Source organism: Periophthalmus magnuspinnatus, chromosome 20 (assembly GCF_009829125.3).
Source record: "Periophthalmus magnuspinnatus isolate fPerMag1 chromosome 20, fPerMag1.2.pri, whole genome shotgun sequence".
Lineage (NCBI taxonomy): Eukaryota > Metazoa > Chordata > Actinopteri > Gobiiformes > Gobiidae > Periophthalmus > Periophthalmus magnuspinnatus.
This window is the reverse complement of record NC_047145.1, coordinates 22093058-22109434: the sequence shown is the minus strand read 5'-3', so window position 1 is coordinate 22109434 and position 16377 is coordinate 22093058. Positions and strand designations below refer to the sequence as shown.

At 39.9% G+C, this 16377-nt stretch overlaps 2 protein-coding genes across 2 annotated transcripts; both read right to left on the bottom strand.

Moving 5' to 3' along the window:
• Positions 1–3405: 3405 nt before the first annotated feature.
• LOC129457258 (B-cell receptor CD22-like) lies at positions 3406–6222 on the bottom strand. The gene is made up of 6 exons (XM_055230293.1): positions 5904–6222; positions 5316–5609; positions 4951–5211; positions 4584–4668; positions 3800–3839; positions 3406–3735 (listed from the first exon to the last, which is right to left on the bottom strand). The coding sequence occupies exons 1-6, from the start codon at positions 6220–6222 to the stop codon at positions 3406–3408; spliced, it is 1329 nt and encodes a 442-aa protein (XP_055086268.1).
• Positions 6223–12064: 5842 nt separating this feature from the next.
• On the bottom strand, positions 12065–15302 carry LOC117388245 (B-cell receptor CD22-like). Its single transcript, XM_055230292.1, has 6 exons — positions 15263–15302; positions 13863–14156; positions 13331–13591; positions 12859–12955; positions 12249–12285; positions 12065–12185 (listed from the first exon to the last, which is right to left on the bottom strand). Exons 1-6 carry the CDS (start codon positions 15300–15302, stop codon positions 12135–12137), a joined length of 780 nt encoding a protein of 259 aa, XP_055086267.1. The 3' UTR covers positions 12065–12134.
• Between the last annotated feature and the right edge of the window lie 1075 nt (positions 15303–16377).

The following is a 16377-nucleotide window of genomic DNA, read 5'->3' as shown; positions in this document are numbered from 1 at the left end:
CTGGGGTACATTTGAATGGATGTTTTACAAGTTAGATTGAAAGTTAGTGAGCTTAAGTTTATCTAAAGTCTTGGGTAATGCATCAAAAACACAAGAAGAATATTATTTTGGAAAAGACGGTGAGAGGACTCACCGTCTGACTCTAATGGACATGCCAGGATGAAGTATTTTTAAACTACAACAGAAAGAAAAATATACCAACAAAGAAAAAAACACAGAAGAATACAGAAATAGTAAGGAAACAATGAGCATGAAGTAGATCCAACACTGATACAGAGAAAGTGCAGCGTGAGAATATATTTACACTGGTCTCTCTCTGTTTTCTGTTTTCTCTGTTTTTAAATTTATGAATATTTTGGCATTTCTTTTGTTGTAAATCCAGAGCATTCCACAGTTTCACCCCACAAACAGTCACACAAAAACTTTTACGAGCGGTTTGAACATTAGGTAGTATAATATTTCCATAACTTCTTAAATTATAAGTTCTTTCTTTAAGAGCGAAACACTTCTGCACGTTTCATGGTAAGAACTTTAATAATTTGAACTGGATGAAAAGATTGTGAGTATGATCTAGAAAACCAGCCATGTGAATGATTCACACGACTCGTTTTTTGCAATTAGAATAATGGGATAGTTGAGCAGTGATAACTGTTTCCCCATATTTCAACACAATACGTGAAATAAAGGAGAAACAATCAGCAGTAAAATGTACAAAGTGTCATGATCAAGATAATTGAGAGGCTCTTGGCTATTTTAGTTTTTATATGCCGAATGTGGGCTTTCCATGATCATTTGTTGACCGTAATTACTGGAATTTATTCTTAAACACATTTTCAATTTATACTCCTTCAATATTTTTGTGTAATTCTGTGCTGGTTTTATGGTCACCAAATGTCAAAGGTCATTACTTTGGTTTTGCTTGAACGTACTGACAGTTTATTTGTGTCCATTGTTTTATTTTCTTTAGTTCCACATTTCCAGTGTCTACGAGCTCATTATAATCTAAACCTTTATAAAAAATGTCAGCGTCATCAGCAAAGAGAATTAGTTTACAACAAATGAAGAAGGGTTCCTCAGTATTTTTTATCTACACTGAGTTTTAGCTTTAGGTCTGGGATTTGAGACAGATGTGGGCCAATATTTACAAAAAAATAAATTAAAACTGTTAACTATATTTTTAATGTTGTATTTATGTCAGTAAAATACACTGTCTGGCCAAAAAAAGAGTCGCCATCTAGATTTAACGAAGCAAATAGGTTGGTGTAGCTGCAGTTGGTCCAGTCGAGGTTCAGAGAGAGAGAAAGAGAGAGAGAGGAAGAGAGAGAGAAAACAGAGAGAGAAACAGAGAGACAGAGACACAGAGGGAGAGAAAACAGAGAGAGAGACAGAGAGAGAGAAAGCAGAGAGAGAGAAAACAGGGAGAGAAAACAGAGAGAGAGAAAGAGAGAGAGAAAACAGAGAGAGAGAGAGACAGAGACAGAGAAAACAGAGAGAGAAACAGAGAGACAGAGACACAGAGGGAGAGAAAACAGAGAGAGAGAGACAGAGAGAGAAAACAGGGAGAGAAAACAGAGAGAGAGAAAAAACAGACAGAGAGACAGAGGGAGAGAAAACAGAGAGAGAGAACAGAGAGCCAGACAGAGAGAGAAAACAGAGGGAGAGACAGAGACCGAGACAGAGAGAGAGAGAAACAGAGAGAGAAACAGAGAGACAGAGACACAGAGGGAGAGAAAACAGAGAGAGAGACAGAGAGAGAGAAAGCAGAGAGAGAGACAGAGAAAACAGAGAGAGAAACAGAGAGACAGAGACACAGAGGGAGAGAAAACAGAGAGAGAGAGACAGAGAGAGAGAAAACAGGGAGAGAAAACAGAGAGAGAGAAAAAACAGACAGAGAGACAGAAAGAGAAAACAGAGAGAGAGAACAGAGAGCCAGACAGAGAGAGAAAACAGAGGGAGAGACCGAGACAGAGAGAGAGAGACCGAGAGAGAGAAAACAGGGAGAGAAACAGAGAGACAGAGACACAGAGGGAGAGAAAACAGAGAGAGAAAAACAAAGAGAGACAGAGAGAGCGAAAGCAGAGAGAGAGAAAACAGAGAAAGACAGAGAGAAAACAGAGAGAGAAACAGAGAGAACGAAAGCAGAGAGAGAGACAGGGAGAGAGAAAACAGAGAGAGTGAGAGACAGACAGTGAGCGAGAGAAGGAGCTTGAGGGAGGGAGAAGGGAGTGGGGAGGGAGGGAGGGAGAGAGAGAGAGAGAAATAAAAGCAGAGAGGGAGAGAAAGGGAGGCAGAGAGAGAAAGAGAAGCAGAGAGTGGGAGAAGCAGAAAGAGAGAGACACAGATAAAGATGCACAGAGAGGGAGAGAGAAAGAGGGAAATAGAAGCAGAGAGGAAGAGAGAGAAGCAGAGAGAGGGAGAAGCAGAAAGAGAGAGACAGAGAGAGGGAGGTACAGAGACATCATTTTCACACATGGATTGTCCACCACAGAGTCCAGACCTTAACCCCATTGAGAATCTTTGGGATGAGCTGGAGAAGCTGCAGCGTCAGACTCGACCATCATCAATGAAACATGTTGATGAAAAATTGGCAAACAAAAAAAACAAAAACAATGCCACAGGGAATGTGTGACGTAATCAAAGACAAGGGAACAACCAAATATTAGAGTGTGGGACCTTTTTTTTTTTTTTTTGGCCAGGTAGTGTATCTAATGACACTATTCTTTAATGACAAGGTTCAGGGTATTAAAAATGGCATCAATTCCACAACACAAATAACACCCCTGCAGCCACCAAGACACTTAGAGCGGACTCACTTTGCATCTTAAGTATAAAACATCAAAATGTAACCTGCTGACATGAATCACTCTGTGCAGCAAAGGAAGAAGCACCATGAGCCATTTAAGCCATTACATTTACTCTGTGGGCTCAATATCACATTATACTTTACATTATTTATACATATTACACATTATTTACAAAACACACTCACGTTTACACCGTATCCTTACGCCATACTGTGTCGCCTCTTAGTGTTGAACATGAGAATTAATTTAACCAACAGAAAGTTAGAAAATCAACAGTGAAACAGAAGCAGACAAACAAATGAATCCAAAAATAATAAAAGAAAACAAACTGATGTGTGTACGGCTCAATTTACCACAGATTTAAGAAACAATAATATGATTAAATACATAAGAAATGAAGATGTCGTATTTTATCTGAAAGAACTGAAGTGAGTCCACCAGCAGATGACAGTGTTTACTATTAGCACTAAGACACCAGCACAACCATCACACACACACACACACACACACACACACACACACACACACACACACACACACACACACACACACACACACACACACTTTGAACAGAATGTGATTGTTTTGAGTAAATGTAATATTATTTCTTCTTTACTTTTGCATAAAGGCTTTCAAAATCATCTTGAACCTGCCCGCTGGTGTCTTGCTTTGATACTTGAACCTGGGAGTACACAGTGTCCTCTTGTTCTGTGCTTGGGACGTCTTTAGGACTCAACTTAGAAAAGTCAAGCTCCCCATAATGGACGGTTTCTTCTTCTGTGGTTTTAGCCTGGGACATATTGACCTGGGAGTAGACTGTTTGCTCTTGTGGTTCATTGTCTGGATTAATATTTGAAGAATGTTTGAAGGTGGAGAAGTTAATTTCTCCATAATGGATGGTATCTTCCACTCCCTGCACAGATGTTTGTTGCTACAACAGACAAAAAATGTTTCATGTTTGTTCGATCTCCTTTGAGGTGTTTAATAGATTTTACCTGTACGTCTTTGGGAGTCTGGCATTTTATTTTGAAACACCTGAAAAAGAGCAATAAAGTAGTATGTATCAAAGACATTGGACTATTTTGTTTACAGGGAAGTTAAAGGGAAGTTGTCTCCATGGAAACAAGCAGTAGTGTAACCTCCACCAGAAAAGTTACACAGGACACAAAATTAAAGTGAGGAATTTCAATATTTAAATGTCAAACTAGACTTAATTGCCCGGGGAAATTGGACCCATCAGACAAGCCCAACTTGTACCATTAAACCAGGGGTGTCCAAACTTTTTTCATTAAGGGCCACGTATAAAAACACAGACAAAGCTGAGGGCCAATTTAGGGCCATAGACTGGTCACCAATACAGTGAATACTTCAAATCTGTGTATTATTACAAGTTAGACTGAACCACTAGACCTTTACTCACGCTCAAATCCTCAGTAAGACACGTTACATATTTGATATGGGCTTGTTAAAGTAAATTTTCAGAAATAGACAGTAAAAAGTACTGTTTAAGGCAATATGGGCCAATTCACCTGGAAGCTTGAGGGCCAAAAAAAATTGGTCTGAGGGCCGCATTTGGTCCCCGGGCCACAGTTTGGGCATGACTGCATTAAACATTTGCAATCTTTTTTTTTTTTTTTTCTTAACGTTTTCTTAATGTGCTGTGACAAAAACAGGAAATGTCCGTTTTAATTGTTTTTATTGTTTTAAATCAACTGATGCGCCTCGGACCTGGAAGTGACATCACACTAAACAAACAGTTATTCTCATAAGTTTACTCACCAGACAAACAGACACAAGCAGATGACCAACAGAACTCCAATAACTACTCCAAGAATGATCCATAGCAGAGCAGAAGAGCTTGTTCCTTTTATAAAACAGTGTCAGAATTAGAAATGCACAGATACTGGTAGATGTTGGGCCCAAGACCTACTATGTGATCACATGTGAAAAACAATTGAATTCAAGACAGAAACACCAGTATCATCCCCCATAATCAATGGAGCAGCTTTGGAGATGGTGTCAATATCAGGATTGAATTGTTGTTTTATGTTACTTTGCACTACAGCACTGCACATTCTTTATTTGAGCCAGTTATTAATTCCAACATTGATTCTGGGTAACAATACTGCACTTTAGGCTGACATACCTGTTATACTCAGTGTAATGGCTGGAGATGATTCATGTCCAAGTGTATTTGAGGCCACACAATAGTACTGTCCCTCTTCAGTGAGGTTGAAGCTGTACGTGTGTCCCTGGCTGACATTGGCTGGTCCCTGTGAGCTGTGTCTGAACCAGGTGAAGTGGTGGACAGGAGGCTTGGCTCTGCTGGAGCAGCTCAGCGTCACTGACTGACCTGCTGACAGTGAACCGGACGGACTGACCTCCACTGAGGTGTTTTTAGGACCATCTGAGGACACACAGGGAAGTTTAATGCCATACTTTGGAACAATTCAGGCACAGCAGTAATATCTCAGTGTAAACAGACTGAATCCATCAGTGTGTTTCACTCACATGAGACACTGAGAGTCACGTTACTGTTGGCCATTTTGAATCCTCCACTCACAGGATACGCTGCATTACACTTTATCATTAGTCCATCATGGGCGTCTGTCAGAGTGATGTTCTGTGTGATTTTAGTGGTAAATGTCCCGTTGGTCTCTGTGATGTGGGCAGTGCCTTGGTGGAGGTCCCATGTGAGCTGAGGAGGGGCGTGTGGACAGGGAGTGACAGCTGAGCAGGTTATAGTCACCACCTCTGTCTCTGTCTGTTTACCAGAGACTTCTATTGTGGGGCTCCAGGGAGAGTCTGAGAAGAGTAAAAACATTTGGGGAGAACATTACAATCTAAAAAAGGCAATAAACCGTCAGATGGGAGTGGAGGCTATTTACTGTGCACAGAAGTAGAGTGAAAATGTCATTCAAACATTCAAACTTGTTTATAACAGGTGTATGTTAGAACCTGATGACAAAACTAATGTGGAAAAGCAGTTTGTCCCTTTATAAATGAGGTAATGTTTATAAAATAAAGAGATAACATCAAAAGGTTTTAATCCTTTTTTTTTCTTCATTAACCTTTGAATAAATAGTAAAAGTGTCTTACCTATGACTTTTATTTGAAGAGAGTCACAAACAGCTGTGGCCGAAAAACGACTGTTCTCTACTCTGAAGTAATATTTGTCATCGTGGTTTTTGCTTAAATTATAAAACATTGTGGTGCAGTTTTTGTTTTTCAGGTTCCCAGTGATATTCATGGGATAAGACTTATTGAAGTCTCCACTGACCGAAAACGTATACTGTGACCAACGATCACCTTTAAACCAAATGCCAGTGACAGGGTCTGCAGTGTTTATGTCTTTATCTGGAGATAAATCTTTATAGGTGCATGGGATCCACAAACAGGAGCCACTCAGAGCCTCCATTGGACTTGGAGTTGTAAAGGACAAAGCATTTATTGGATCACAACCATCAGCTCCTGTAAAACATGCACAGGGTTAAAATGACAGTAACAGAAAATGCAGAGTACACACAGGTGTTCACCATGTAATCATTCATGTCATGTTTATTCTTACAAATACTGAATATAAATACACATTATAAATGACTGTGGTGAATACTCTTTATTCTCACGTTTAACAAGTCCTGCTTGAAAAAATAAGAGAATTAAATAAAATTAACTCACCTGAAAACAGCAGAAAAAGTTGTATAATTTGAATGAGCATATTCATTATAGCTTCAGAATTAAAAAAAAACAAATAACTTGAGCTGTTAGTGCTCTGCTTAAGGAACCTTCTCCAGAGTCGACAGTGAATCTCTCAATCGTCTTTGTGAGTTTTAGAATAACAGTGACTTCCTCTTCGTGACTGTCTCCAGCTTCTGTATTTTTTTGTTCTTATCATCTGACAGACAGATCAAACCACAAAGAGAAAGGTGAAGTTGGCAGCACCGTGGACTCAACATCATTGTCCACTGTTCATTCATTTGTCTTTATTATTTTCACAATAATTTATACTTGTATTCTTACAGTGAGCAGGGTCACCTCTCCACAGATCTGACCTACTGAACATATGTGGAACACAAGCTGCTCGAACCCAACCTGATTCTTATTAAAGATCATATGTTTCCTAAAATGGATCATATGAGCCTAATTTGCATTTGCAGGAGGGTGATTTTAAATTCAAATGGACTCACCCAGAGCCGCCCTCTTTGTGCATAAGACTTCTGGAAATAATCTCCTAGTAGTTTATGCAACTCTATAAAGAAGTGGACTAAGGGAGTGTGACGTCACCCGTAATGTTCGGCTTGCAGTTTTAGGGGAGAATTTGAAGGGAACATCAAAATCATCTGAATTCAGTATAATTCCAAGCCAAAGAAAAGATGCAGCAGGTGTCAGAAAAAATAAACCAGCATTATAAACCTAATCTGACTTCTGTCCTCTCCCCGAGCACCTTGGGGTTTGCTCACGAATCAGTCAGTGCCTGTACTTTATAAGAAGATTGAGGGTGTACGGCGTGGACAAAAATATAATGCTTCTTTTTTATCAAGCATGTATTGAGTCTATTATCTGTTATCGGATGTCTACTTGGTTTGGCAACCTGTCTGTCAAATTGAAAGCTCAAATCTTAAGCTTGACTAAAAGGGCAGGTAAAATAATCGGCATCGCCCCCTGTCCTCTTCAGGAGATCTTTCAAGAGACACTAGTGAAACTGGGTAGTAAAATATGTAATGACCCGACTCACATCATCGACAACCAGTTTGAGTTAATGGGTACAGGGTCCCAACCAGCAGACTAAACAGGTTTAAGCACTCATTTATTCCCCTTTCAATTTCCTTGCTGAACTTGAAGAAATAATGCTCTACGGTATGGCCATCAGGGACTGTGCAATACTATGTGCACATAGGCTTTGAGAATATGCAATACTGCCCATAGGTAGGCTCCAGGGAAGGTGCAATATCTTTGGGCACTTGCAGTGAGTAGGTTTCAGGGAATGTGCAATATACACTCACCTAAAGGATTATTAGGAACACCTGTTCAATTTCTCCTTAATGCAATTATCTAATCAACCAATCACATGGCAGTTGCTTCAGTGCATTTAGGGGTGTGGTCCTGGTCAAGACAATCTCCTGAACTCCAAACTGAATGTCAGAATGGGAAAGACAGGTGATTTAAGCAATTCTGAGTGTGGCCTGGTTGTTGGTGCCAGACGGGCCGGTCTGAGTATTTCACAATCTGCTCAGTTACTGGAATTTTCACGCACAACCATTTCTAGGGTTTACAAAGAATGGTGTGAAAAGGGAAAAACATCCAGTATGCAGCAGTCCTGTGGGCGAAAATGCCTTGCCATCCATATATATATATATATATATATATATATATATATATATATATATATATATATATATATCTGTGTATGCGTGTATGTGTGTCATAACCAGCGTGACGTAAGGACCAAAGTTGCAGACTCATAAAGGTTTAACAATGTCTTTATTCACAATAATCGTGATCACAAGGGTAATAGTCCGTAGTATAGTCCGTGATCTTAAAACAAGGCAAGAGTCCAAAAACCATAGAAGCTGGGGAGCGTGGGTGCGAAGTAGTGGAGGGACCGAGGTGTACGGGGAGCAGAGCGAGACAGGATCCTACCAGGGTCGAGGTGCACGAGCAGGGGAGGTCCGGAGCTGGTTCCCGGCGGATTCGTGAGTACGCGGACGTTCTGGCCCCGAGTGACTCGTCCAGACCCCTCTTATCCGCGGCAGGTGGCGTTGATTGCACTGATGGGGAGCAGGTGCGCGCGGGAGGAGTCCGGACTCCGCCCAGCTCCGGAGACAGACAGGTGAGGGAGGGGGGAGACGAGGGCGCAGGGAGAGCAGAACAGGGATCATGACAATGTGTATGTGTATGTGTGTGTGTATATATATATATATATATATATATATATATATATATATATATATATATATATATATATATATATATATATATATATATATATATATATTACAGCACATGGACACCAAACAGAGCTTGTGCAAGCCATCTTTTTACCTTGCACATGAAGCGATCTTCTTCACGCACGTGACGGGAGTTTGTATCCATTTCTACTGCAACTCCTCCTACTCCTACTACTACTGTGTTTATTTAAAATACTAATTTGTTGTTTTGAATTTAGTCGTGGCTGTTAAGTCAAAGGAAGAGGAGTACAAACATTTGAGCTCAACCTTGGTATTGTCATACTGGTAGCACTTTAAAATACAGTCCAGGACTTACCAGGAAGTATCTGTTGTAGTTCGTAGATACTTCACTGGTAATTACGATGGTACTTACAGTGGTAGTTACTGGGGTAGTTACTATGGTATTTCTGGTGGTACTTTGGCTGGTACTTATACTGATACTTACTGATACGTACTGTATAACTAATAGTGGTACTTTGTGGTACCTACAGTAGTACTTATTGTGGTACAAGAAGTGATACTTGCAGTAATAACTACTGGTACTAGTACTGTACTTACTGCAGTATGTCATATTAAGTGAATGGTTTAAAGAATATATTGTTATGAGGCAGATGAATATTTGATTTACTGGTACTTACCAGTAATTACTGCTGTTTGTACTGGTAATTACCGTAGTAGTTACCAGTGAGAACGGACTGTATTTTAAAGTGAGATATTATGGTAGTTGCACGAGTAAGTACTGGTACTTTCTGTGGTACTTACTGTTGTTTGTACTGGTAATTACTGTAGTAGCCCATAACATGGTACACTTCTCGCACGCACTTTTTATGGTTTCAGTAAAATTTGGTCAATGGTGCAATATGGCACAGTGTAGTGAAGTGCCACACTATTCTAACATTTTATTTGATCTGCTGTGTTTTGTATTTGATGATACTGATTTGTACATTCTGATGTTTGGAATAGCACAGGACATTTTACCTGACTCTAATAAACTGACTATTGCCTCAGTGTTTTAGAGTTTTAGTGTTTTTTGTCGTGTTTGTTAAATAAATTAGCTAAATTTATTTCCAGCCTCTGTCCAGTTCATTCTGGCACCTGCATATCCTGAACACTACACAAAAAACAACACAGCAGTAGTGATCTGTACATTCTGAAGTATTTTATGGATTATTGTTATTATTAATTTATTTATTAAATCTTTAAAAAACTTTACCAGACCAGAGGACAAACTCACAAATGTTAAACTTCCTCTTCACACTTCTATTCTGCAGATATTAATCTCCAAACGTGGTCAGTCTGCTGTGCTTCCTTAAAAACACTTACGACAGAGAATGTTTTCACGCCATTTCTATTTTAACACATTACAAGATACATTATGTTGGCCAAACCTTTTCAGTTTAGAGTCCACTATTGAGATGTTACTGCATTAAACTTATCCATCAGTTTGTCTACAGGTCAGGTCAGGTCAGATCTGTGGAGAGGTGACCCTGCTCACTGTAAGAATGCATGTTTTTAAAGTTTTTAAGTTTAATATCCTCCCTGAACCACCACCTTAACATGGTGGAGGGGTTTGAGCACCAGAATGATCCTGGGAGCCATGTTGTCAGGCTTCATGCCCCTGGTAGGGTCACCCATGGCAAAAAGGTCCAGGGGGACGGGTCAGACTAAGAGCGGTTCAGAAGCCCCTTATGATGAGCACCAGAACAAGGCCAGTTACGTCGCCCGGACCAGCGTTACCAGGGCCCCACCCTGGAGCCAGGCTTGGGGCGGGTGCTTGCCATTGAGCGCCTGGTGGCCAGGCCTTTCCCCACGGGGCCCTGCCAGGGTCAGCTGAAGGAGCGACGTCGGGCCGTCCTCCCACGGACTCACCACCTGTGGGAGGATTTGTAAGGGGCCGGTGCAGAGAGATCTGAGCGGCAACTGAAGGCGGGGGCCTCAACAGCCGGATCTCCAGACATGGAGACTGGCTCTGTGGACATCACCTCGCTGGGGGGAAGGAGCTTATGTGGGAGGTTGAGTGTTACTGACTAGATATAGTCGTCTCACCTCCACACAGTTTGGGCTCTGGAACCCAACTCCTTGAGAGGAGCTGGACTCTCCATTTCTCTGGGGTTGCCTGGTGAGGCGGCTGGTGTAGTTTTGCTTACTGCCCCACAGCTCAGCTGCCTCTTGTTGGAGTTCACCCGATGAACGACAGGATCGGAGACAGGTCTCACTGTTGTGTCGGCCAATGGGCCACACAGATTTTCAGACAGTTTGAGATTACGGTCTATTTCAAACCTACAAACACTTTAAGACAGTTCAGGACAACGAGCCACAAACAAAGTAATGTGTCTACTCCATTCAGTGTAGTGAAGAGGGAAGGGAGCGATACATTCGAGAAACTAAACAGCCACAACAGAGAATGTACCAACACTGAACTGAAGAAGAGACTTGGATGAGCAGCGAAACGTCTTCACTCCTACAACATTTTGTCCAGTTGACAGATTTAACTTTGTTTTTTACTGTCATGTCAGAGGCTCATAAATACTTCAGTATTGGTTGGATAACAGAGTATTTTTTAAAACACACAGTGACAACCTTTTCAAAAAGCGTTTTCTTTTATCGGAATAAAGTCTGTGTTTTATATAAAATAGGAAACATTAATTCAATCTACAGTCTTTTCTTCACTGGATTATGGTGACATTATTTATGGTCACGCAGCAAACACCTTATAAATCTTGATACGATTCACCGCAGGCCTTTTTGTTTTATTCCTTTTGACGGTAACTGTCCTCACCGCTGTGATCTGTACAGCAGACTGGGCTGGACCTCACTGCAGACCTGCAGACTTCTACACACCCACATCTTCATTTACAAAGTTATACTGGTAAAACTTCCACAGTATCTCAGCTCCTGATTCAATTCAATTTTCATCATAACTATACCAGGTCTCAGGAGGAACTGACCTCAGCAAAACCACAAATGTACACAGAGCAAAAGAAAACTGGTCTTGGATTGTGAGTTTAAGTGAATTTAAACACACCATATCTGTCACCTCTTCAGATCGTTTTAATTGTTTCAACTTAAACCTGTGGACCACAGGTTCAGTAAATATTTAAATGTCCATTTTATTATGTATTTTATTAATTTTAAATGTTGCTTGTTTAACTGTACTCAGGACTCCCTTGCAATTAAGATCAACCTCAATGGAACTTCCTGATAAAAATAAATTAAATAAAAACAAACATAAAAGTCAAACATAGACCGAACACAAAGATACATTCACTCGTTGCCGTATAAATGATCATTAATATTCAATATAAAGCGGCTCTAGTATTTGTTGTTTTGCAGGTATCTGATCAAATACAACATAAGCAGGAAACACTAAACACAAATGGTTTTAATCTTGATTTTCAATGACACGATTGACATGTGCTGCTGCCTCTGGGCTCTGTGGATAAGACGACACACAGAGTTAAACAGAGTGACAAAAGTGTATTCATAAAACTTTTACCTGTTCCTGTTTCTTGACACAAGTTGATCTAAACCAGCTGAAAATAAATCACAGGAATCAGTTTGACTTTTTTACTCACTCGTGGCCTCTACTCACTTATTAATGTGCTGCACATGTTCATCTTAAAGGGACACTGTGGCACTTTTTGGTGATGTTATTTCTTTGCCTCGAATGTTCCACAATAAGCATTAAGCTATAAAATCATTTATTTCCATGGAGACAAGCAGGTGACACCACCCAGACCAAGTTACAGGTCAGATCTGTGGAGAAGTGACCCCCCTCACAGTAAGAATGTAATAACAACACCTGTAATTGAATAAACGCAAGACAAGACATATTTAATGCCATAGTGTGGAACATTCCAGGCAAATTAAAAGCTTCTTCATGAAGACAAGTCAGACCCCCACCAGAAAAGTTACAGTGCATCTTTAATATGACTTTTTATCCTCGTACTCATACTTAAGTAAAAAAAACAAGTTTGTAAAAATCCAGCTTCACTAAATAAGTAGAAAGTAAAAGCAAAACAAATATTGTCTACACTTTAAACTGATATAATGCAGGTCTAATATCTGGAAACAATAACTTATTAGAATATACATTTTGGTCTCACCATTCCAGAAGGAGCAGGGAGCTGTAGAGCAGTATAATCCCACAGAGCTTCACTATGTTGTATGGGCCAATCCAAGTCACAACACTGGGTCCAGACTCTGACAAAGGTAAAGATACAGACTGAATGAACTTCTGTTTCATCTCCTGTTCTTCTGTAATTAGCATTTTAATATTCTAATAACTGTAAAGAGCCACAACTGGTTTTATTCTGAAAAAGTCTCACACATGTGTAAATGAGTAACTCTGTGTATTATGTAATGCCACAGAGGGTAATCTAATGGCACCTCTCTGGTTCACACCTGCAGCCTGTGACAAAGGACAAAATCATCCATCTGGAATTTCCCCAGTGTGGGACAAATAAAGTTTATCTCATCCTAAGCTATTCATTAGTGCCTTATATTGAATATTTAGATGCCAAACACTGGTACTGGGTAAAAAACCTTCAGAGAATACTGCACTTTAGGGTGACATACCTGTTATACTCAGTGTAATGGCTGGAGATGAATCATGTCCAAGTGTATTTGAGGCCACACAATAGTACTGTCCCTCTTCAGTGAGGTTGAAGCTGTACGTGTGTCCCTGGCTGACATTGGCTGGTCCCTGTGAGCTGTGTCTGAACCAGGTGAAGTGGTGGACAGGAGGCTTGGCTCTGCTGGAGCAGCTCAGCGTCACTGACTGACCTGCTGACAGTGAACCGGACGGACTGACCTCCACTGAGGTGTTTTTAGGACCATCTGAGGGCACACAGGGTTGAAGGATATAGTAGTTGTAACTAATTTAAAAATGTGAAAACAGAGCTACTTTGGTTAAAATGATTTGCAGTGGTCCAAAGGTTTTCCTCACTTACCTTATGCATTCTGAGCATCCTAATTATTCACTACGATGAGTTTATGAGCACTTTTCACAATTCACACAAGACCATCATGCAGCCTCTTAAAATTTAAACTCAAACAAACTCCATCCTGTCTCAGCAGTTGCTATAGTGACACAAAATAATAGACTTACATGTAACATTGAGAGTGATGGTATTTTCTGTTGTTTTGAATCCTCCACTCACAGGATACGCTGCATTACACTTTATCATTAGTCCATCATGGGCGTCTGTCAGAGTGATGTTCTGTGTGATTTTAGTGGTAAATGTCCCGTTGGTCTCTGTGATGTGGACAGTGCCTTGGTGGAGGTCCCATGTGAGCTGAGGAGGGGCGTGTGGACAGGGAGTGACAGCTGAGCAGGTTATAGTCACCACCTCTGTCTCTGTCTGTTTACCAGAGACTTCTATTGTGGGGCTCCAGGGAGAGTCTGAGAAGAGTAAAAACATTTGGGGAGAACATTACAATCTAAAAAAGGCAATAAACCAAGACCTAAGCTGATGCTCGTCAGATGGGAGTGGAGGCTATTTACTGTGCACAGAAGTAGAGTGAAAATGTCATTCAAACATTCAAACTTGTTTATAACAGGTGTATGTTAGAACCTGATGACAAAACTAATGTGGAAAAGCAGTTTGTCCCTTTGAATATAAACCTGTGTCAACAAAATACTGTTTGATTGTAAAACAAACTGCTATTCAGAGATGAAACTGTAGAAACAAACATTGGAGCTGATTGAATGTAAATCCTAAACAGTGAAATACACAGTATTTCACTGTATATAATATAAGAATAAAAGTTTGATTAAAATTCAGACAGTAGAATATTCAATTGGTCTTGGGTTTTGCACAAACTAGTTTGTCCCTTTGTAAATGAGGTAATGTGTATAAAATAAAGACATAACATCAAAAGGTTTTAATACATGTGTCATAATTAACCTTTGAATAAATAGTAAAAGTGTCTTACCTCTGACTTTTATTTGAAGAGAGTCACAAGCAGCTGTGGACTTAAAACCACTCTTCTCTACTCTGAAGTAATATTTGTCATTGTGGGTTTTGTTTAAATTATAAAACATTGTGGTGCAGTTTTTGTTTTTCAGGTTCCCAGTGAAATTCATGGGATAAGACTTACTGGAGTCTCCACTGACTGAAAACGCAAACCTTGTTTCCTTTTTATCATTAACACCTTTAAACCAAAAGCCAGTGACAGGGTTTTCAGTGTTTATGTCTTCATTTGTATTTACAGGTTTATAGGTGCATGGGATCCACAAACAGGAGCCACTCAGAGCCTCCATTGGACTTGGAGTTGTAAAGTTCAAATTATTTATTTTACCACAACCATCAGCTCCTGTAAAACATGCACAGGGTTAAAATGACAGAAAAATGTAACAGAAAATGCAGAGTACACACAGGTGTTCACCATGTAATCATTCATGTCATGTTTATTCTTACAATATAAAGCTAAATTATTGTGTGGTGAAAAGGCTCCACTTTGTGCTCACATTTAACATATAACAATATTAAAACAATCTGAACTCACCTGAACTCAGCAGTAAGATTAGTATCATCTGAATAAACATATTTCCAAAGGACAGAGTCTGTGATAAAAATGAACTCTTTTAAAAGGCTTGAGTCCTGAAGAACCTGCAGCTCCTCTGAGTTGGGTCGAGTGGAGTAACAGTGACTTCCTCTTCGTGACTGATCTTAACTTCTATATTTCTGTAATAATTGCAGTGTGTTTTGTGGTTGCCTGACAGACAGACACAAACAAAAAGGTAACGTTAGGTAAAAACACTCAATATAATGCTCTCTGATATTTGTAATTGTTTGGTATTAGTTTCACTGATATGGAAAAATTCACTTTATGTTAAAGTTACAAATTGTAGCTTTAGCATAACTGATCCAGTCCTGTTGTGTTCCCATATAACACCACTAATCTATCTGCTGTGTAATCGTGTGTCAGATTTGATCCAACAGAAGACGACCACAGCTGAGCCTCAACACAGACGGCAGCTTTAAATACAACTGTGTTTCATATAAATGCATTTTAACCTTAATCTGGATTTTTTTTTTTTTTTTATAATATTGGCAAACTTTGGTTATTGGCCACAGCAATAAAGGAAGATAGAGAAAAAAAAACATTCAAACAAAATCTATCTTGGCTCAGTGGAGAAAATGTATGTGGACTACTGAAAAAAAAAAAAAAAAGCCAAACCAACGCAACAAGTGATAAGAGACAATGTTAATATAGTTACATCACCCAAAACACAGATTATAAACAGATTTTTACCACTGACACAGACTGATGTTAATATACAAAGAAAATGTATTTTTGTCACAAAACAAGAGCAATGAAGTTTAAGTTTGATGAAGGAGGTTGATAAAGATGAGGTTGGTGTTTCTCACATGGACAGAAGATGAACACATTTACCGTCTGCTTCAGCTGAACACACGGCTGTTCAACACATGTGCGTTCAGAGGAGGCACCACAGTGAGAACTTTGATCTAATCTGGAAACAAAAGGATCTGTTCAAGGGAAATGGCCCCCACCTGAGCAGAGGTGGAGTGAGAGTGCTGATGGAGAACCTCCTCCACCCGGCAGGCACCGGCCTGGACAGGATCCTGGGCCAGAGGAAAAAGAGACCGAGCCAATGT

Excerpts from the sequence above, each read along its gene's own strand:
- LOC129457258 (XM_055230293.1), bottom strand. The coding sequence starts at position 6,222 with ATGGAGGCTCTGAGTGGCTCCTGTTTGTGGATCCCATGCACCTATAAA. Across the intron at positions 5,610-5,903 it reads TCTTCAAATAAAAGTCATAG|ACTCTCCCTGGAGCCCCACA; the intron begins GTAAGACACTTT and ends TACTCTTCTCAG. Across the intron at positions 3,840-4,583 it reads TGCTTGTGTCTGTTTGTCTG|GTGTTTCAAAATAAAATGCC; the intron begins GTGAGTAAACTT and ends GCTCTTTTTCAG.
- LOC117388245 (XM_055230292.1), bottom strand. The coding sequence starts at position 15,302 with ATGTTTATTCAGATGATACTAATCTTACTGCTGAGTTCAG. Across the intron at positions 12,956-13,330 it reads CATTACACTGAGTATAACAG|AGTCTGGACCCAGTGTTGTG; the intron begins GTATGTCACCCT and ends TACCTTTGTCAG. Across the intron at positions 12,286-12,858 it reads TCCCTGCTCCTTCTGGAATG|CTGGTTTAGATCAACTTGTG; the intron begins GTGAGACCAAAA and ends ATTTATTTTCAG.